Source organism: Pseudonaja textilis, chromosome 2 (assembly GCF_049901715.1).
Source record: "Pseudonaja textilis isolate UNSWEBS1 chromosome 2, rPseTex1.2, whole genome shotgun sequence".
Taxonomy (NCBI): domain Eukaryota; kingdom Metazoa; phylum Chordata; class Lepidosauria; order Squamata; family Elapidae; genus Pseudonaja; species Pseudonaja textilis.
Genome location: NC_141991.1, coordinates 17,712,157 through 17,734,708, shown reverse-complemented (window position 1 = coordinate 17,734,708; position 22,552 = coordinate 17,712,157). Strand labels below are relative to the sequence as shown.

Below are 22,552 nucleotides of genomic sequence, written 5' to 3'. Positions count from 1 at the left end.
CAACATTTTTGCCTTCAGGATATTATATAACTTTTCTGTTTTAGTCTCTTTCCAGTATAGAGTGAATTGTATTTGCTTGGTTGTTTTTCTCTCTGGTATCTCAGCTGTAGGATTATTTAGAATCATTTAATACAGTAATAGTGTTGTACCTGTAAAACTGATCTTAATTTATGACCATGACTTTGGGGCTCTGCCGTTCATTAACTGGAATCTAATGTATAGTATGTAACCAATTAGCCCATTTTATAGAACAAAAATTTTATAGATCTACCCAAAACACGATTCAGATGCAATTTAAAAAAAGAATTATTTCTTGGCTCTGCCCACTTCTGTTGGAATAATATTCCAAATATATTCCTTTTGCAATGTAACAAATTTATACAGACCTTTCAAATGTTCCAAATATTTCAGGTACCTGTTATCACTCCAACGTAGAATTGGGTAAACAACAGAATGGTGTCCTTTTTATGAAAGAAATGTTTCCACAGGAATTGGATCACTTAAAATCTCTCCACCAAGGGGTTTCTGATTTCTTATTTTATCTCTTAGCCCCGATACCATCTAATCCCCCCTAAGACCCTTCTCTGATTATAAATTTTTGACAAAAATCAAAAGTCATATCTCAAGAACCTCCCAGCCATTGAAAATTCTTCCTGACGTTCCTGACTTTAATCTCATTCCAGATCTCCGATTTGCCTGGTTGTTGTTGGTTTTTTTTTGTGCTCTCCTCACCTCAGGTCTTCCTGTTCTTCAAACCAAGGCGGTGTAGTCCGTTCTGATGCTCCCAAAGAAATTAAGCGACTAAATGAAATCGGAGCCGTCCAACTATTCTGAGGAGGGAGCTCAGAGCAAAAAGGTTCATGACAGTGAATAATATCTAAAAGGGTCCAGCTTTGTTTGGTTAGGAAGACATTAAATAACTGGAGGGATGTCAACAGGAAGAGGGCAAAGGGGAATTTGGAGTGACAGGAACAGGTGACATCAAACCACCCAGGGATGCAAAAGGAGGGTTATTTTAAAAGGAACAAGCTCAGGTCCCAGGTTTTGAAGGCCTCATAAATTAACTTCTGTGCTTCTAAAATTATAAACTCTGTTATCGGGTTTAAATAACATGGAGTTTCTCAGAGTAAGACTAATCCCTCCAAATAGGGATACAATACAAGGTTCTGCTAACTGATACTACATTCCTCAAGCTTTCTATTAAACTAGGATCTAGTCTTTATCATTTCATTCTGAGCAACAGACAGCTCCAAATCTTGACAGAGAATTGGGGGTGAAGGTTTATCAAAATTGTCTGAAATTTGCAAGGTTACTAATATTCCTTCTTTACACAGAATTCTCCAAAGTCATCAGTTGGAAAGTCAAACCCAGTTTGTATTCTTGATACTTTCTGTTGGTGAATGCCTTGTGGTATAAATTGTGGGTTGTCTATTTTTAATTTTTGCTTCGTTGCACAGAGAGAGATGTTCAGACTTCGGATTGGGACTATCATACTTTTATGATATTTATTAACATGGATTTTCATGTTTTGCATCTGTAGGGTTTTTTAAAAATATTGCTGCTGTTTTATCCCACTGTGATAATTTTAAATAGACAACCCATAATCTCATCCCAATTTTATCTCCCATCAGGAGTCGCTAGTGGTGAGATAGGTGGTTACATAAATTTGATAAAGGTTATCAAAGGTTAATTTGATCTAAAGGTTAGTGAAGCTCTAGAAAGCCAGGTTGGTATAGCGGCTAAGGTATCAAGCAAAGGTATCAGGCTAAGGTATCAAAAAGTGCAGAGAAAAGCAACCAGGATGATTAGGGGACTGGAGACTAAAACATATGAAGAACGGTTATAGGAACATGGCTAGTCTAGTGAAGAGAAGGACCAGGGAAGACATGATAGTGGTCTTCCAATATTTGAGGGGCTGCCACGGGGAGGAAGGGGTCAAGCTATTGTAGGCCAGGCAAGGAATAATGGATGGAAACTGAACAAGGAGAGATTTAACCTGGAAATAAGGAGAAACTTTCTGACAGTGAGAACCATCAACCCATGGAACAGCTTTGCCTTTAGAAGTTGTGGGAACACCATCACTTGAGACCTTCAAGAAGAGATTGAACTCCCCTCTGTTAGAAATGGTGTAGGGTCTCCTGCTTGGGCGGGGGGTTGGACTAGATGGCCTACAAGGTCCCTTCTAACTCTGATTATCTGTTAATCTGTTAAAAGCTAGAAACTGGGAGAGTTGTGTTCTGGTTCTGCTTTGGGCACAAAGCCAGCTGGGTGAAAGCCAGTCACTTTCTCTCAGCCCTTGGAAAGAGACAATGGCAAACCACTTCAGAAAAACCTTGCCAAGGAAATTGTAGGGATTTGTTCAGGCAGCTTCGAGATAAGTTTGGACAGAAGGAAAAATAAATGAGCACCCAATTCACCATATTAGCATACTTGGTAACTTGATATAGTCTCCCACATATTAACCTTTTATGCTCTCTACAGCCATTTGATGTTCTTACCCCTTCTTTCCAACTCTTGCTTTTTATATATACTTTTAGTTTTTAATTCATCTTTTTTTAGATTTTTATTTTTATTCTTGATATATCCTTTATGCATTTTAATGGCTGTACCCATTTTTCCTTCTGCTGGTTTATGATTGTGATAAAGAGTTGGTCCTTTTCAGATTCATTTTTACCATACATATAATTTGTTGTTCTGTTAATTGAGGACATCTGATCAGAAGGAGGAGGATGAGGATTACAAACATCCCATGCATCAAAAGCAAGGAGAGACTCAAAAGCTGCTGAAAAAGAAAGAAATTGAATTCAACATTTGAGGCAATTTATATTTTTTTCTGCTTTTGGGGGTATTTCAAAACATTCCAAACTAAAAGTCTATACAGATTCTCAGTCATCCAAGTCATGGTTGTCCCAAAGGTGCTTTTTCAGGAGGCAACTGGACTTTCTTGGTTTTTTTTTCTTTGAAGACCTTTCGCTTCTCATTCAAGAAGCTTTTTCAGCTCTGAAGAGTTGAAGAAGCTTCTTGGATGAGAAGCGAAACATCTTCAAAGAAAAAACAACAACAAGGAAATCCGGTTGCCTCTTGAAAAAGCACCTTTGGGATTCCAAACTAAGTTAACCAGAAGAAGTCCATTTCACAACTAGCCATAGAATGTTAGCCTTTGCAAAGAAGCCAGATTAAAAAAACAACAACAACCAATGAGCTAATTCTATTTTATTGCAAGGTTACATTAATAGAATCTTGCAAGTCTGAAAATACATTCAGAATATAATGTAATCTATTTTTAACAGAAACTTGCAAGTATATATTCCTCTCCTTTCACCCGTCTCCTTTACAGCCCCAAAACCTAGGAGCTCCTTGCCCTGCACACGCCCTGCTGCTGGCTAAATTGTTTTTTATCTGACATTTCCTGAGTTGTGTCTCTTCTCCCTGTATCCCAAGGTCGATCCCACAAACCATTGCACCAAATAATATCAAGGCTTACTGATCAAAGAGACGAGAGACGATTGTGTAATGGCTCCAGACTTCTGTGGTTACCCAAGTTGGCAGCACTTATCCTGACCCAGTTCATTTCTGGCCCAGCGATGATATTTCTGAAGCTATAGCCAAGCTAGGAATTCCTTTTGCATCGCTTTGAAATCCTGCGTTTGTATGTTCTTTTTTTTCCCAAGATGATGAATTCTTGCCTCTGTCCCAGTTTAGGAGCTCAAGCGAAACTTTGTTCTTTCCTTCAGCCCAGATTTTGTATTGCTCAAACCTCCCAGCCAAACATCCACTGGTGGTTTTGATGCCAGCTGATCCCCGTCCAAGAGAAGGAGGGAAAAGGCAGATATCTCAACTATCTCATCCTTGCTGTTTTTGCCAGGGCTATTCCGTGTCTAGGAAGAGTTATGAGGATCTATATAGAGAATCAAAACAGGCTGGGTCAATCTTGCTTGAATTTTAAATTTAGCTAAACCTAATCTTAAAATCTAGCTCTGATTTATCTTAATGCAGAATATTGGGTTCTTCTTGTGGGTGTGGAGGCATAAACAGATATTGGTGCAGTGTGACAAAGGTGCAGCCTCAGAAATATAATTTGCAGTATGAGGGTTTTTTTTTAATTTTTATTATAACAACCAACTTTAAAGTATTAAAGTACATTTAAATGAGAACACGGGAAGTCTGCAAACAGTGAAACAGTAATACAGTAGACAAATGAAAAGTACTATGCAGATTTAAGAACAAAGAATACCATGAGCAGGGATAAAACTGGTGCAAGCAAGCTTAAGAATATTACTTTCATAAACTGTATATAAGTAGGAAGAATCCTAGAGACATACTTTAATCTTATATGTCCAAAGAAATATTTTAATTCAAATGTGTCAAGGGTGTCTGGTTTTTTATACGCATCACCCACAAAAACACATGCGATCAAAGTCTTCTTTTAATGTGTGAAAAACACATAAATGGGGTGGAGCTTAGATTATTGTGGCCACCATATTAATTTTTTTAACCTTCTTCCCTGCAGACTTCCTGCTGATGGGTTGAACAAGTTATAATCTCACATTTCAAATATGATTTCTAAAGCTACGAAGAAATCGGGAAGGAATAATATCTAAAATACTCACTGGATGTGGGAGAAGAGAACTGAATAACCATTCTGTCTCCCCAGTGGGCTAAAAAAAAAGAAGCAATGAGCAAGGCAGCTCTACATTTTAAAAAATGGTTAAATTAGCCTAAGGCATAAGAAAATATGAAAGAACCATCCCATGAAAATTAATAGTGCAGTACATTGATCTAAAAAAAAAGGCGTATATATCATCTCTAGTGTTATGTAACCTAAGATGTAGGCAGAGATTCTCACATACTGGTTGTTCAGTAGGGTCTTGGGGAAATAAGTCATGGCCAGTGGTAGGATTCAACATTCAATTTTTTTTCACTGCTGGTTCTGTGGGCAGGGCTTGGTGGGCGTGACAGGGGAAGGATACTGTAAAATCTCCAGTCAGAGGTGGGATTTGCCGGTTCTCCGAACTACTCAAAATTTATGCTACCGGTTCTCCAGAACTGGTCAGAACCTACTGAATATCACCTCTGGTCACGGCCATCCAAATCTAAAGCTCCTACATTGAAGCTGGGCCTCCATGCTCCTAACAAGGGAATAAAACATCTGATTAAGAGGAACCAAGGAGAATGCATGGTAGGAGATGGCCCATCTGCTTAGGACTTCACCAAGGTTCATTAAAAAATTCCCAGGGGTCTCCTCCGTAAAGAGGCACCTCACTATACTTTCCCCACACCAGGTCAGCTGCCAGCTCTTCAAAGTTTATGGCTGGCAGTTTGAGCAGCCCTCCCTTAACCCAGAACCAAGGGTAGATATTTTCTCCAGAAAAATTTGCTGGAGGGAAGGTAAAGATCCAACCGTTGGTCCCAGCATTGAAAAACGACACTTGCCCTGCGGTGTAATCTAGCTTTACCCGGATCTTTCGGAGAGGCTCGGACAGATCCAAAGGAACAACTCCAGAATTGGTATATGCCATGTATTTTTTCTGCTCATCTAAACCCAGTCCCCAAATGCCATTTTCGGGAGCAAACTTTATTAAGTGCTTTCTCTCCACCGACTCTTTGGCGACTCCCACAGCCCAGATCTTCCCTTCTTCCACGTTTATTTCCCAATAGATTCTCCCCGAGGCAAACCCTTCGCTTCCAAGCACGCAGGCATCTTTTTCGAACCTCATCCAGTGGTAAGGGGTTTTTTCCTTCAATTCTCCATTCCACTTGACAGTTATCTGATCACTTGAAAGAACCAGCATGTGGCTCAGGGTGTCCCGATCGAAAAACACATTTGCTGGAAGAGAAGAGGATCGTGTTAGGCTGCGCAAAGTAACCTCCCCTTCAGGTTCTATGCCACCCCTGCAGATGGGTTAGAGCAGCATCGTTCAGAATTGCCAGCTGGCACATTGCTGGCAATTTTGGATGACAAGAAACCAGGCTAAAGGGAAGGCAGGAGCACATTTCTGCCTCACTGCACCTCATGGGAGGCACACATCTGTCATTCAAAGACAGTTGCATAGCTGTTCCTTTATTACCTCAGCGGAGAAGTTCAGGAAGTTGGATCGACCAATCAGCACACAGGACGCATTCCTCCGCAGAATGCACAGTTGGGATTTGGGAAGTGTGTGTGTGTGTGTGTGTGTGTGTGTGTGTTGGCAGCCATCTCCAGCCATCTGCAACCTCTGCTTACCCATCAACCCCTTCGCATCATAGGTAAAATGGTGATGGCCACAGCAGGGATCTTCAATGTTGTCGATTTTAAAACGTGTGGACTTCAGTTCCCAGAATTCCCCAATCAGCATGGGGAATTGTAGTCCACAAGTCTTAAAATGACCAAGGTTGGGCTAGAGGTGGCTGAGGGCCACCCCGAAACCAGCCTTCAGTCCATTTCAGGATTCCATTAGCATTTACAGCAGTGCTTTCCAAATCTGGGGAAATTACCCCAAATTGGATTTAAAAAAAATGTATTTTCCTTTGGGTAAACAACACACAAGCCTGTTACCCAATCGCAACAGGGACATTTAAATTGAATTAAAGGTTGCCACGTGTACTAAAATATATTTGAAAAATCTGCTAAATATTCCTATTAGGAGGGAAAGCAGTGAAATTGCCAATGGGAATGTGTTGAAATGACACAAACATCATGAACGATATTGTTTTAACAATACAGTTAGTTCACAAGTTACAACCCCTCATACAATGAAGTTACAACAGTGCTGGAAGAAAAGACTTACGACGGGTCTTTGAAGCTTGATAAGATTTTCTGGGTTTGGGTCATGAAGGTAAAAATGGGTGAACAATAAATTTAATAAATATATAAGTAAACAAATGAATAAGCAAATAAATAAATAATGAAGAAAAAAATTGGGAAGCACTGATTTATGGGAATCATTTAAGATGAAGCACACAAAATTAGCCCAAATTTAAAAAAACAAAAATATTTTTTTTGCTGACAAAATAAAAAACAGCCACAGCCTATTTATTCCATGTATGTGTTGTCTTTCCACTAAATCATGTTTAAATAGCTTAGCGATGAATCCATGAAGTGAAAACTTTTTACAATGAACATCTATTAAATAACGTATCAAAAAATAAACACTGAAAATTATTCACAATTTATAAATTTATAAAACATACACCATTGGCTAGTTTTTTATGACACACTAACACGCAGTGATTGTTCATAAATCTCACTGGCTCACGTCACACAGGAAAGGAAACCTTAAACAATACATTCTTCCTGACTTCCTTGGTGTGGATCCTCTTCCCAGTTTGGCTTGGTAAATTTACCTTTCTCATAAGATTTCAGGCAGTTGTCCATGATTTTTATTACTTCGATTTGTATTTTAGCTGGAAAGTAAAGGCAGAATAAAGAAAAATAAATAACAGTTGGCATAGTTTAGGTACTTTGTTCAGCAACTAACCATAGTCATGCAAAGACGCCATGATTAAAGTCTGTTTACATTATTGTACTCTGTCTCTAATATACCCTAAGCTTTTTTCCCTCACGCATTTTTAAAAAAACAAAAATGGTCTGCACAGAGGAATCAAGGAGGAATTTCCTGACAGTGCAAATGATTATTAAATGGAACAGCTTGCCTCCTGGAGTTGTTGATGCTTTTCAAAAAATAAAAAAAAGATTGGACGCCCATTTATCTGGAATGGTGTAAGAACTCCTGCCTTTAGCAAGGGGTTGAACTACCATAGAAGACCTCCAATGTCCCTCAGCCCTATGATTCCATGACTCTATGATCCATTGCCTGCTGAAATAAAGCTACACTGAACTTTTCAATTTTTGCTCATTGACCCTTTTTCAATCAGAGTTTTGCCATCCACCTTCCCAGGCATTCTCCTTAGTTCTAAGTTGCTTCACTCCTTGATTAGTTTCCATCCATTGCTCCTTGTCCTGTCCTCGGGGGCTTTGGAGAATAGCTTGACTCCCTCTTCTTTGTGGCAGCCCCTGAGATATTGGAACACTGCAATCATGTCTCCCCTAGTCCTTCTTTTCACTAGACTAGACATGCCCAGTTCCCGCAACTGTTCTTCATATGTTTTAGCCTCCAGTCCCCAAATAATCTTCGTTGCTCTTCTCTGCACTCTTTCCTGAGTCCCAAGATCTTTTTTACATCGTGGCAACCAAAACTGCAATGCAGTATTCCCAGTGACCGACTGGGTGCTCCCTAACAATCTATGCCTTTAACGTTTGTCAACATTCTTGAAGCATTGATAGCATCCATTTCATCAACATTTTCCTGGGATGCTACTTTACAGTATTCATTTCAATTCCACTCTTCAAAGTAGCTCCTTAAAATTCCCATACAAATGTCTGACTTCCTTCTTCCAGCCTTTGATTTTCACTTGGAATTATGTTCTATTTTCACTCTGCTGTCATTCATTTCCATTTTTTTTTCAAGCACCATTTTTGGCATTCTCATATAATGGACTGTCTCACATTCAGAAATTCTCTTTTTAATCTAGTCAATCTAAATTAGTCTTTTATGATAAGCAAAGAAACTAATTGTGCTTTTGGATTTTTCTGTGAATGTATAAACCCATTTAAACTAGATTTGGAAGAATAACGTTTTTTTTCTATGCATATGATCTTCACCCATCACTCACAAGAGGGAGAAAGTACATGGAAGATTGTGAGAGAAGTAAAAGTGAGACAGATTTTCTGGAAGAGAAAGCTATTGAGGACAATGGGCACAAGAACATGACCAAACATGGAACCCTCACAGAAAGAAATCCCTAAAGCTGTTCCTACCACCTCTCATTTTCTTCCTTCTTTACGTCCTGATACCTTTCAATGCTTTCAGTGTCTCCTTCAGAACCTTATTTTGTTCAGTGATTTTTTCCAATCTCTGTTCCAGGTCACCAAGATTGTTTTCCATGTACTTTTCTTCACCCAAGCTGAAGGGAAAAAAACAAACAAACAAACAAAAAACTAAGCTATTTAGGTGCTTGAAAACAAAATGATATAGTTACCTCTGTGAAAACACATACAAACTAGAAGTAGCAAAATATATAATGAGAGCATGGATGATGATCATACATGTTGGGAGAAGATAGGGTGAGAGTGAGATGGGTGGTACCTAAATTAGATGAGGATGGAGATAGAGAGATATGGATGGATGGATAGATGGATGGATAGTTGGATGAATAGACAGGTAGATATAGATAGATACAGAAAGATAGATGATAGATAGATAGATAGATATATAGATAGACAGATGATAGAGATATGTAGCATGAGCCATGGTGGCGCAGTGGTTAGAGTGCAGTACTGCAGTCTACTTCTATGGACTGCCGGCTGCCTGCAATTTTGCAGTTCAACTCTCACCAGGCTCAAGGTTGACTCAGCCTTCCATCCCTTTTGAGGTTGGTCAAATGAGCACGCAGATTGCTGGAGGCAATAGGCTGCCTCTGTAAACCGCTTAGCTTTAGAGAGGGCAGTAAAAGTACTGTGAAGTGGTATATAAGTCTAAGTGCCATTGCTATATACAATAAGATAGATATAAATAGATAGTAAGATAGATGATAGAGATAGATATAGATATATGATAGATAGATGGATACAGTGATGAGAGATGATAGATAGATAGATAGATAGATAGATAGATAGATAGATAGATAGATAGATAGATAGATACTATAGATAGACAGACAGACAGACAGATGATAGGTAGATGATGGACAGATAGACCCCTGTACCTAATGAAATGTACAGTGTAAAAACACTGTGAAGTGGTATATGTCTAAGTGCTATTGCTATAAACAGTAAGATAGATATAAATAGATAGTAAGATAGATAATATAGATACAAATACATGATAGCTAGATTGATAAATAGCTAGATAGACAGACAGACAGACAGACAGATGATAGGTAGATGATAGACAGATAGACCCCTGTACCTAATGAAATGCACAGTGTAAAAATACTGCGAAGAGGTATATGTCTAAGTGCTATTGCTATATACAGTAAGATAGATATAAATAGATAGTAAGATGATATAGATATAGATACATGATAGATAGATTGATAGATGATAGAAGATAGATGATAGATAGATGATAGATAGCGAGATGATAGATAGATAGATAGATAGATAGATAGATAGATAGATAGATAGATAGATGCTCAGATGCTAGGATAATCAGATAATCAGATTTGGAAGGGACCTTGTAGGTCATCTAGTCCAACCCCCCCGCCCAAGCGGGAGACCCTACACCATTTCTAACAAATGGCAGTCCAATCTCTTCTTGAAAGTCTCAAAATAGATAGATAGATAGATAGATAGACAGACAGACAGACAGACAGATGATAGGTAGATGATGGACAGATAGACCCCTGTACCTAATGAAATGCAGTGTAAAAACACTGTGAAGCGGTATATGTCTAAGTGCTATTGCTATATACAGTAAGATAGATATAAATAGATACCGTGGTAAGATAGATGATATAAATATAAATACATGACAGCTAGATTGATAGATAGCTAGATAGCTAGATAGCTAGATAGCTAGCTAGCTAGCTAGATAGATAGATAGATAGATAGATAGATAGATAGATAGATGCTCAGATAATCAGAGTTGGAAGGGACCTTTTAGGTCATCTAGTCCAACCCCCCCACCCAAGCAGGAGACCCTACACCATTTCTGACAAATGGCTGTCCAATCTCTTCTTGAAAATCTCAAGAGATAGATAGATAGATAGATAGATAGATAGATAGATAGATAGATAGATAGATAGATAGATAGATAGATGATAGATATAGATAGAAAGATAGACAGACAGACAGATGATAGGTAGACAGATAGACCCCTGTACCTAATGAAATGCATGGGTTAAAAGATGCATGGGTTATGTTACAATACACTGGTCAAATTTCCAAAGACCAAAACAGTTTGTAGGCATTGCTTTGGCTACAATTATTTAAGACGGCCACATGTCTGCATTCTTTTTCAAAGGAAGATTTCTAGCAATCTTGTTACAGAGGAGCAAAGAATGACAGCAACGTTTTCAGAAGCTCAAATGCAGGGGCCTCTCAGGGAAAGTGTATCCCAAACTTCATCACCAGGCAGAAGGAAATCTGTAAGGAAGAGGCACGTACCAGTTTGAAATAATTTTAAATTCCTAGAAGGAAACAGAGAAAATTCTCATTTTGGTAAGGGTTTGGTTTAGCATTAGCATTTGTGTAATTATTAGCATTAATGCAAATGTTTACCTTATTCCTTAAAACATGGAGTATTTGTGAACTTAGTAAAGTCTTAGCTATAATTCACTGATAGCACCTTTAAGATTCCCTTCTGACTTGATTATTTATATACAACAATTTCAATCATCTAAGCAAACTTTCAACTAAACTCTCAGCTTCAACAAGTCATGCCATAGACCAGGGGTGTCAAACTCAAGGCCCGTGGGGTGCTTAGATCTGGCCTGCGGGGTTGCCCTGGAAAATAGCGAAGGACTGGCCCGTGGTGCCTCTGCCAGTGAAAATGGAGCCCTGCGTGGCTCCTCCTGAGCTCCATTTTTGCTGGCAGCGGAATGCAGGACGCCATCCTAGCCGAAAACAGAGCTCGGGAGCCCGTTTTCACTGGCAGAGTTCTCAAACCACCACAGGCACCTCCCAAACACAAGTGACATCATGTTGGCCACACCCACCTTGGCCACACACCCCAAGCCCCCCAAAGGTCAAACACAACCCTGGTGCAGCCTTCAATGAAATTGAGTTTGACACCCCTAGAGGAATAAGCATGCTGTAATGCTTATTATACACATACACAAACACAGACAAACCCATAATCAAGAGCATTTCTATGAAAGTCCTCACCTTCAGACATTCTTCAGGGAGCTGCTTACGCAACTTCTCTAAGTTACTGACCAAGCTGTTGACTTGTGTCATTTGCTTCAAGAATTCAGCCTCTGGCTGATCACACTTTCTCTCTATGTCTCCAATCAAGGTGTTCAGTTCGATTGTATTGGCGATGTGCCTGGCGTGATTTTTTTTCTGGTAGTCCAAGATGTTGATTTTCAGTTCTTCCAAGTGGGAAAGTAGGAACTGCATTTGATCCTTCACAGCCTGGTGGAACTGTTCAAATTCCTGAACCAATTTGCGACGTTCTTCTCCTGGCTTTTTCTGCAGATATATCGTGATTTGGGATTGCATGTTGCTGAATCATCAGATTTGACAGCCACTCATGGCAACGTAAAAAACAGCAAACATCCAAAAGAAGCAAAAAATATTAATCGTAGTAATATGTCCACAATTAGCCACCACTGAAAATAACCCATAACACAATGTAGATAATCCTCGAATTACAACGGCGATTGGGAATAGTGGTTGCTAAGCAGTGTGATCATGTAGCATAGTTTGACATAATCCCATTGCTTAGGACAGCAACCCAGGCAGTCCAAGTTGTTATTGTAACTCCGAGACAAATTAGACATTAAGCAGGAAGCAGGGGTCTCAAGTAAATACTATGTGAGGCAGTGGTGGGATTCAATATTTTTTACTACTGGTTCTGTGGGCGTGGCTTGGTGGGCGTGACATGGGGAGGATACTGTAAAATCTCCAGTCAGAGGTAGGATTTGCCGGTTCTCCGAACTACTCACAATTTCTGCTACCGGTTCTCCAGACCTGGTCAGAACCTGCTGAATACCACCTCTGATGTGAGGGTGGGGGAGGCCTTGGGAAGGGTCTAGGACAGGGGTATCAAGCTCACGGACCATGGACCAGATGCATCATGCATTGGCCACGCCCACCTGCAGTTTAGCGAATGGGAAAAAAATCACGATACATCACATGACGAAGATGTAGTGAACTGATGGTGTGAGTTTGACACCACTGGTCTAGGACAACTCACCACAGTCAGCTTGCTGCTGACAACTCACCACGGCCAACTCATGATAGCAATAGCAATAGCACTTAGACTTATATACCGCTTGACAGTGCTTTACAGCCCTCTCTAAGCGGTTTACAGAGTCCGCCTATTACCCCCAAACAATCTGGGTCCTCATTTAACCAACCTGGAAAGGATGGAAGGCTGAGTCAACCTTGAGTCAGTAAGAATCGAACTGCCAAATTGCAGGCATCCGGCAGTCAGCAGAAGTCGCCTGCAGTACTGCGCTCTAACCACTGTGCCACAGTGGCTCATGATGGGACAATTCGCCAGCCAAATCGCTGCAGAACAACTTGCCCCAGGACAAAAGTTGCATCATCTCAAAGAAATTGTGGAATAGAATCATTAAAGAAAAGAGGAACCAAATGAAAGATGAAGGACAAAAAATGTAAATATTTTTAAAAAATATTTTAAATAATTAAATAAAATGGTTGAATTGTCCCGTGGCGAATTGGCAGCGATGAGTTGGCCGCAGCAAGTTGTCCCATCCTGCTTGGGAGGTCCAGCACAGGCTGCATACAAGTTGTGGGATAGGTGGTGTATGTGAGTAACCGAAGTGAGAAGGAAGATGCGGCACATATGAGCAAACAAACAAAGAGGGAGAGGCAGGGACACATGCATGTGGGAAAGGAAGGTGTTAGTGGAGGCACACCTGGGAACAAAGGCAAAAAGGAAGGCGCTGATGGATATATGCGTGAAACCGAAGGGAATGGGAGAATGCTATGGATGTGTAGCCACAAATGGGGCTGGAAGGATGTGGTGCGGATGAATGAAGAAAGGCCAGAGTGGGTGTGTCAAACCTGAACCTGATCTGGCTGAAGACATTTTGAGGTTTCAGTGCTACCACACTGGAGCAAGAGATAAAGAGGGAGGATTGGAGATAGATAGGGTTGTGTAGTCAAAACAAAATGCTTCCTCTGGGGAACCAAGGACGTTCTCACACCTGGCCAGAGGAAGGAGGAGTGATGTCACCAGACCAGCAGAGGCTGCTATGATTGGGCCATGTGACTGATTGTTTGAGATTGGGGGGGGGGGGACTTTTATTTTTAATTAGGTGAAAATCAAGGGGCCCCTTCAGAGTCGGTTTTCACTAGATCTTTGCAATATGGTATTTCCAATAAACCTATTCTTTGAGGAATCCACCTGCCTCGGAGTTTTTGCTTGCAATGGATCTATTACTTGGAACCCTGACAGGGTGGAGGAGACCTACTGGAGAGGCTTGCGACTTTCCCCACTGACTCTGCTTTGTGGGAAGCCAGCAGGAAGGTTGCAAGTGGCAATCCTGTGATTGCGGGGTGTTTAGCAACTGTTCATAAGTACGAAATGAGGACATTGCAATGGCCATAACTTTGGCAACTAGTTGTTAAGTCCCTTCTATTCAGCATCATCATAACTTTAAACAGACACTGAACGAATGGTTGTAACTCAAGGACGGCCTATGTGAACTTGTAAAACCAATAATAACTATTTCAATCTCAGAAAAATAAGACATAAAGCAGGGTTCCCCAATCCTGAGCCTGCAGACGCAGGGGTAGGATTCTACCAGTTCGCACCAATTCGCTAGAACCAGTTGTTAACATTCTAAGCAGTTCAGAGAACTGGTTGTTAGAAGAAATTACTGGTCTACTCCTGTAAGGAAGGCAGGAAGGAAACATTCTGGTGTTGCTTACGGAAACTGCCTCTCTGCTAACCCTTATTATATTCTTGGCAGGATTAGATGTCCTGTCTTTGGAACATCTCTGGAGTGTTTTTCCCCTCCTTTGCTGGTACTTCGCTTGTGTGGAGTGACCATTCAAAGTTACAATGGCACTGAAAAAAGTGACATGACCGTTTTTCACACTTACGATTGTTGCAGCATCCACACAGTCATGAGAGGCCAGGCAAGGAGATGCGTGCCTCGATGTGAGTGATATTGAGTTGGCCACACCCAGCCAATAACATGACCACCAGCCCATGTCCACTCAGTCACATGACCACCAAGCCACACCCACCACCTCAGCCACACCCACAGAACCAGTTGTTAAAAAATTGAATCCCACCCCTATGCAGATGGGTACTGGTCAGTAGACTATTACAGCGATGGCGAACTTTTTAGGCACCGTGTGCCCAAACTGCAAGGCGTGCGCACCCGTGCATCCGCAGCCGAGACCCAAAGAGCAGCTGGCCAGCGGGAGGTGCATGCGCATGCATGGCAGAAGACCAGCTGGTTGGTGGGAGGTCGGGCATCCCAACACCGGCAGCTCTGAAAGAGGTGAGATATTTTTCGTTTGTGAGCCATAGGTTCACCACCACTGGTCTATTAGGAACCAGTCCGCAGATGTGAGTAAAACTTCACCTGCGCATGTGCGGGATTCTAAGCAGCGCATGAAAACACGCCCCTCTGGTTTCCCACAGAAAAATTGTTGTCTGCAAAACCAGTCATGGGTGCCGAAAAGATTGGGGACCACTGATGTAAAGCATCAATGTGAAGGAACAAATGAAAGCACAGAGTTCCACATTTTGGAAATAATACTTGTCCTCCGTGTTGGTCAGATTACCTCTCGTATCTAAATCTGGGCACATAACAACAACACGGAAAAGGTTCGGAGCGGAGCAAGAAAATGATCAGGCAGATGGAAAACTGATCTCCTACGAAAGGAGATTATAGGAAGTTTAGCTTTTTCCCAGGATTGGGAGGGAACATGGTAGCACCCCAAAAGTTTGAAGGAAGGACAACCAAAATTTCAGAGGAAGGCAGGAACAATATTGGCAAAGGAATTCAAGAACTCTTATATAAAAGTGAAGGTGAGTGGTAGCTCAGTCCTTTACAAGGAGGCAGTCCTGGACAAGGAGGCTTACTCTAGCTCTACTCATAGCTAGAGTAAGCCACTTTGTTGTTCTTTTGCAAAAGGCAACTGGACTTCCTTGGGTTTTTTTTTTTTTATTATTATTACTTTGAAAACATTGTTCTTCTCATCCAAAAAGCTTCTTCAATCCTTCTGAAGAACTGAAGAAGCTTCTTGGATGAGAAGTGAAAGCTTTTCAAAGAAAAAAAAACACCCAAGAAATGTAGTTGCCTTTTGGAAAAGCATCTTCGGGATAATCCCGACCTGGATGATGGAGAATCTCCATAGGCGTTAAGAAACTTTATTGTTCTCTACCTAAGTTATAAGAATCTTCCTGAGCCATTTGCCTTCCACTGGGAACAAGCAGATAAGGCTTCATGGATCTTATGGAGAGGCCAAGCTCATGTCTCTTGCAGCTGTGCAAGGACTCTAAGCTAAGCCCCGACTTGACCCCTCCTTCCGGCCTAGCTGGCAATTTCCCCAACATCATCACACACACCCCGCCCCCGTTTCCACTTCCCTGGGCTTTTTGTTAGAGCTCTCTTCACTACCAAAGCGAAGCATAGAAATAACCAACGAAACCGAATAAAACCAGAGGTACCTACCCACAGATTCTGAGTGCTCATTTCAACATGCTTCTCATACATCCTGGCAACTTCTCTTCCCTTTTTCACATGACTCTGGATTTCAGCCTATTAAAATGTCACAGGGAGGAAGAGGAGAAGAAAAGTAGATGTGAGGGTCTAGAAGAAACTCCAGGGATACAAAAGAGCATTGTAGCTTCTTTGACCGTGTGTGTCTCTCTCTCTCTTCCCTGTGCACCACAGAAGCAGATGACCAGATCAGAGGTGGTACTCGGCAGGTTCCGACCAATTCTGGAGAACCGGTAGCAGAAATTTTGAGTAGTTCGGAGAACCGGCAAATACCACCTCTGACTGGCTCTGCCCCCCATCTGTTCTCTGTCTCCTGAGTTTCAGCTTATTGGCTGGGTCTTCTTTTGTTGCCCTGCACGGGAGAACGGAGCTGGAAAGCAGGTTTGTGGAGTGGGGAGGGAATGGGGATTTTACAGTATCCTTCCCTTGCCATTCCCCCCCAAGCCACGCCCAGCAAGCCACGCCCAGCAAGCCACGCCCAGCAAGCCACACCACACCCACCAAGTAATGCCCACAGAACCGGTAGTAAAAAAAAATTTGAATCCCACCACTGGACCAGATGATTGATTATTAGTTTTGGGGTCCTGCATGGTAACGTATGCATAATAAAGACAGGATGATCTCCAGAGTTCCCAATTCCCAGTCTTCCCACTTCTGCAACTAAACTTGTATGTAGCATTTGCCAAGCCTGCCTGCCCATCTTCCCCTCATAGGTCTCTATGGTTCACCCGGCTTTCCGCCTATATGTGCCAACATCAACAACCAAATCACATCTCTTGCAATGGGAACGAGATGTGAAAGGGTTCCATGCAGCCATTTTGCTAGTTTATTGTGATTAACAATTGTGTGTGTGTGTGTGTGTGTGTTTGTAATAATAAAATACTGAAGGATAAAGTACATTAACATTTGCAGCCTGCCTTCCTTTTTCAATAAGCTTCACCAGATCTGAGTAGTTGTTTAAGACAATAAATTCCTCTCTATCTTTCTCAAAGGTCAGAATGCTGACTTTGTAATAGACTGTATGTGTTAAAAACACGCCAAAAAACCATAATGATTAAGTCATGCCACAAACCGAGCAACAACCTTAGTGCTTAATCTGATAGCAGCAGGATACGCACAAAAGAGTAAGATAGAATGAGCTTATTATTACTTAACTGTGGGCCTTTGGGGACAGTAAAACCCTGATTCTGGTTTACAGATTGTACAAACCTAGCTATAAACTTATAATCATAAGTTATTAATCAGCCCCATTTTGTGGAGTTGCATAACCACAATCTGGCTGAAGCCCACACAGCCATTTTGATGGACAGGGACTGCAAAACTGGAAGAAGCTGCACGTGACATCCTAACTAACTCCTATGCTGTTTACCTCCCGCTGTGGAATCAAACCCAGGACCCAAAGCAAATAATCAAGGCATAGTATGGTACAGGTAGTCCTCAAGGGATGACCACAATTGAGCCCAAAATTTAGGTTACTAAGTGAAACATTAGTTAAGAGTTTCCTCCATTCTACCACTTTTCTTGCCACTGTTCTTAAGGGAATCCTGGCATTTGTTAATTGAATAACCTGGTTGTTAAGTGAATCTGGCTTTGCTTGTCAGAAGGTCGCAAAAGGTGATCCCTTGATGATCCCAAGGCACTGCAACCATCATAAATATGAACCCAGTTGCCAAGCATCTGCATTTTGTTTCATGTGACCACAGGGATGATGCAACGGTCGTAGGGGGTGAAAAACAGTCATAAGTCACTTTTTTTCAGTGCTGTTGTAACTTTGAACAATCACTAAATAAAGTGCTGTGAGTCGAGGATTGCCTGTATTTATTAGACAGCATGCACTAGTGGGAATCCATCCCAAAAATATTGAGTGATGTTCCCTTGCATCAGAAAGGGATGCATTCATAGTCAGTTTGTCCTAGTGGTTAAGACACCAGACTAGACAGCTAGAGACCACGAGTTCAGGTCCCATCTTAGCCATCAAGATCAGCTGGGCGAGTTTATGTCAGACCTGCCATGACTTAAACGATCCTAGGCTCCATTTGTTGAGAAAGGCATATAGTTTTATTAGAAGTCAAGGTAATTGCAGTATTGCAAATCCAGAACTGAACATCGCACTTCCAAATCCCTAAGTTCTACTTTTCCCTCCCTTGCCTGCTTCTCATTGTCTACTCCCAGTGTAACTGATAAATTCGGGCAAGATGTTTTCCTAAAGGCCAGTCCAAGCACACTTTGGTATGCGGCCCCCTCCTTCTTCTAGCTGGGTGACCTTGAGGCAGCATCTGGAGAAGATACAGCCCTTACTTTCGTTTCCCCTCAAGTCTCCCACCCTCCCCACAGTTAATGGCAGTGTCACTGTCTAGCAACGAGGCATAAGCAAGCATAAGGAAGCAGCTGATACTTTGGGCCAGTCACACACTCTCACTCCAACCTACCTCACAGGGTTGTTGTTCTGGGAACAACAGGAAGAGAAAGGTGTGTATTAACACCTTCTGTAAGCTTTGAGTTATTTGTAACAATAATAAAGGCATGAAACAGACAGACACACAAAGGAAAGTCTTAGAAAGGCAGGAGAGACTACTAATGCATAAACAACAGATGATGAAAGCATACTTGTTCATAAGTAAAGGATTTCAAGTTACCACAGAGGAATTACTGAGTCTGTCATCTGCACCTCTATAACTGTCTGGTTTGGTTCTGCAACCCAACAGGACAGACACAGATTTCAGAGAGTAATTAGGACTGCAGAAAAAACAATTTCTACCCACCTGCCTTCAATTGAGGACCTGTATGCTGCACAAGTCCAAAAGAGGACTGTGAAAATATTTACAGACCCCTCACATCCCGTAAACTGTTTCAACTCCTTCCCTCAAAACGACGCTATAGAGCACTGCACACCAGAACAATTAGACACAAGGACAGTTTTTTTCCTGAACGCCATCACTCTGCTAAACAAATAATTTCCTCAACACTGTTCAACTATTACAAAGTCTGCACTACTGTTACTATTAACCTTCTCATCACTCCTTATCACCCATCCCCTCCTACTCGTGATTCTAGGACTGTAACTTTGTCGCTTGTATCCTTACGATTTATATTGACTGTTTCCTAGTATGATTTGATTGCTGATTGTACCCTATGATTATCACTAAGTGTTGTAGGTTATGATTCTTGATTCTTAATGAATGTATCTTTTCTTTTATGTATACTGAGAGTATTTACACCAAGACAAATTCCTTGTGTGTCCAATCACACTTGGCCAATAAAAGTATTCTATTCTATTCTATTCTGTTCTGTTCTGTTCTATTCTATTCTATTCCATTCCATTCCATTCCATTCCATTCTATTCTATTCCATTCTGCTCTATTCTATTGGTAAGGGAGTTCAGGTTATTTCCTGTGCCTGTTTTATTTCAGAAACCAAAAAGGAAGGGATAAAAGCATTAGAAGAATAAATAAAACAATACAACAGGGAGGAAAACGTCTACCATTAATCAAGAGGAGTGGGGGGGCAGTTTGGGAATGCTGGATCTGGAAAAAGAAAAACATTACCCACTGCAAATCTATGGGATTGTTCTAAAACGATAACCAACTTTGGCTTTATATTTCTATGTATCAATTTGATTTAATCGATTCCGCTAATCTAAAAAGCGATTCCCCCACGCCCAGCCAGCTCCATTCCTCCACAGAGCAGCTGTTTTTATGTCAACGGGACCTTATGGGAAAGAGAGGTGGAATGTTTTACTCCCGTAATTCTCTCTCCCACCCCTGCAGGCCAACAGACTAACAAAGAATAATCTCAGAGTTTCTTTTGTTCTGATGCTGGGGGATGCCTCTTGCTCAGGTTGAAGGAAGGGAGGTTTGCTGGAAGCTGAGACTCAACCCAACCTTCCTTGCAAGAATCTCCTCTGAATGGGGGAAAAGACTGAGAAGGTGGAGGAGAGGTGGTAGAACTCTATCCCGGGCCCTCAAGGGCGAGCTGGATAAAGCCACAGCAGCTGCAGTTCTCTTCTTCCCCTTAATAGCAAAATTAATACCTATTAATACTCTGGAAAATGATAGGTGACGCGCTGACTGGAAACCCCGATAGACATTTTGTATGAAACAGAAAAAAATGAGCTTGCAATTTACAGTTTTGATAGTTAGCATAGGTTATGCTATAACCATAGAGCAAGAGGTAAATTTATAATTGTACTTATAAATGCTATAAATATTGTATCTTTTTCTTTCTTTCCTTCTTTCTCTTTCTTTATTCTTTCTCTGTCCTTTTTCCTCCCTCTGTTCCTCCCCTCCTCCCTTCCTTCCTTCCTTCCCAGCTTTTTTTCTCTTTTTATTATTCTATATTACTTTGGACTAATTGTTAATTATATATGTATAACATTTTATTTTAAAAATTCAGAGAGAGAGTGGGAGGCAGAGGGAGTGGGAGAGAGAGGGAGAGAGAGCGAGAATGTGTTCTTGGGTGATTCCTGGTTGATTTCCTAACCCTGGTACTGGTAGTTATAGATTCTGACTTTTATAATCCATAGTAGAACTAGACTGATAACATGTTAAGAAATTCTGGAAGGGTAAATTTATAGTTTTCCTTGGAGATACCAAAAAAGAGATTTTCTTCTCGCTCTTAGACTTATTACCAGACCTAGTAGGATAAGTGGATTCAAAGTAAAATATTTCATTTGTTCCGTTTCCCTAAACTTTTGCCAAAGTTTAGAAGCACATTCAAAGGTTTATATTGTATATACCCTGTACCTCCCGCCTCCTTTTCTAAATAAACCCTGGAGTAATTGCTACGATCTATAGTCAAGTTAGGATACTCAAACATTTGTTCAGGATGCTTTATAAAGAGTTACTTTTCTCAATTTGCTGCCTGCTGAACAGGTGACTTCATCTTCCGAACTTCCGAGCCCGAATTCTAAGCTTGAAATTCTTGAAGTGAAGAATCTCGCCTCTTTTCAGAACGTACCTGGAATGAGATGCCAAGGAGAACCCAGCGTTGTCTAGAAAAGCCAATCGCTCACTCACCTTGTTTTTTTGGGCTGCTTCTTGTATGGAGAGAACAGTGTGAGTGAGATGCTTCTTGCTTTTGGCACACTGGGTGCAGATCAAAGCCAACTCATTTTGGCAAAAGAACTCCAGAGGTTTGTTGTGGACCTCACAGACAGTCGAGGTCAGTAAGCTAGCGGCAGCTCCAGCGGCATCAGTGGTAGCCATGGCTCCTCTGGGGGGGGAAAGAACGAGAAGAAGAAAAGATCTTCCCCCACTAACTTCCTTTTGGCCAAGAAGGTCTCCTCCCACCGTGTCCTCAGCGGGGCTCTTCACTGGCAAGGCCATCACTTACACGCCTCCAGCTGTATCACAGGAAGGTGGTGTTCCCCCCCGCCTCTCATGAGGGACTTTATCAATGTGAATTTAAGATGGCTGTATGGAGTTAAATCCGTTTCTCCAAACTTCTCACACTGCCTGCAAATGGAATGAGTGCTTTGAAAGCAGATCATGCTAGGAGTTAATAGAGTTAGTAGAGTAGAGTAGAGTAGAGTAGAGTAGAGTAGAGTAGAATAGAATAGAATAGAATAGAATAGAATAGAATAGAATAGAATAGAATTAGGAATAGGAATAGGAATAGGAATAGGAATAGGAATAGAATAGAATAGAATAGAATAGAATAGAATAGAATAGAATAGAATAGAATAGAATAGAACAGAATTCTTTATTGGCCAAGTGTGATTGGACACACAAGGAATTTGTCTTGGTGCAAATGCTCTCAGTGTACATAAAAGAAAAGATGCATTCGTCAAGAGTCAAGAATCATCAGGTACAACACTTAATAATAGTCATAGGGTACAACAAGCAATCAAATCATACTAGGAAACAGTCAATATAAATTGTAAGGATACAAGCGACAAAGTTACAATCATACAGTCATAGGTGGGAGGGGATGGGTGATAAGGAGTGATGAGAAGATTAACAGTAATAGTAGTGTACACTTTGTAAATAGTTGGACAGTGTTGAGGGAATGGTTTGTTTAGCAGAGTGATGGCGTTCGGGAAAAACCTGTCCTTGTGTCTAGTTGATCTGGTATGCAGTGAAGTTAAGTGAATTTAGTGTGTCATGGGAACTCAAATCATTCTTATGTGTACAATCATGGT

At 41.1% G+C, this 22,552-nt stretch overlaps 1 protein-coding gene across 1 annotated transcript; it reads right to left on the bottom strand.

Moving 5' to 3' along the window:
• Positions 1–3,903: 3,903 nt before the first annotated feature.
• On the bottom strand, positions 3,904–21,617 carry LOC113449361 (zinc finger protein RFP-like). The gene is made up of 7 exons (XM_026720431.2): positions 21,429–21,617; positions 16,366–16,452; positions 11,867–12,172; positions 11,147–11,169; positions 8,834–8,943; positions 7,324–7,383; positions 3,904–5,827 (listed from the first exon to the last, which is right to left on the bottom strand). Exons 1-7 carry the CDS (start codon positions 21,615–21,617, stop codon positions 5,208–5,210), a joined length of 1,395 nt encoding a protein of 464 aa, XP_026576216.2. The 3' UTR covers positions 3,904–5,207.
• Between the last annotated feature and the right edge of the window lie 935 nt (positions 21,618–22,552).

What these genes read in the sequence shown, in the direction of transcription:
- LOC113449361 (XM_026720431.2), bottom strand. Translation starts at nt 21,617, where the DNA reads ATGGCTACCACTGATGCCGCTGGAGCTGCCGCTAGCTTACTGACCTCG. An exon ending in TCCCTGAAGAATGTCTGAAG is followed by an intron (nt 11,170 to 11,866) that starts GTGAGGACTTTC and finishes GTTTCCTTCTAG; the next exon opens with GAATTTAAAATTATTTCAAA. An exon ending in CCTGAAATCTTATGAGAAAG is followed by an intron (nt 5,828 to 7,323) that starts GTAAATTTACCA and finishes CTTCTCTTCCAG; the next exon opens with CAAATGTGTTTTTCGATCGG.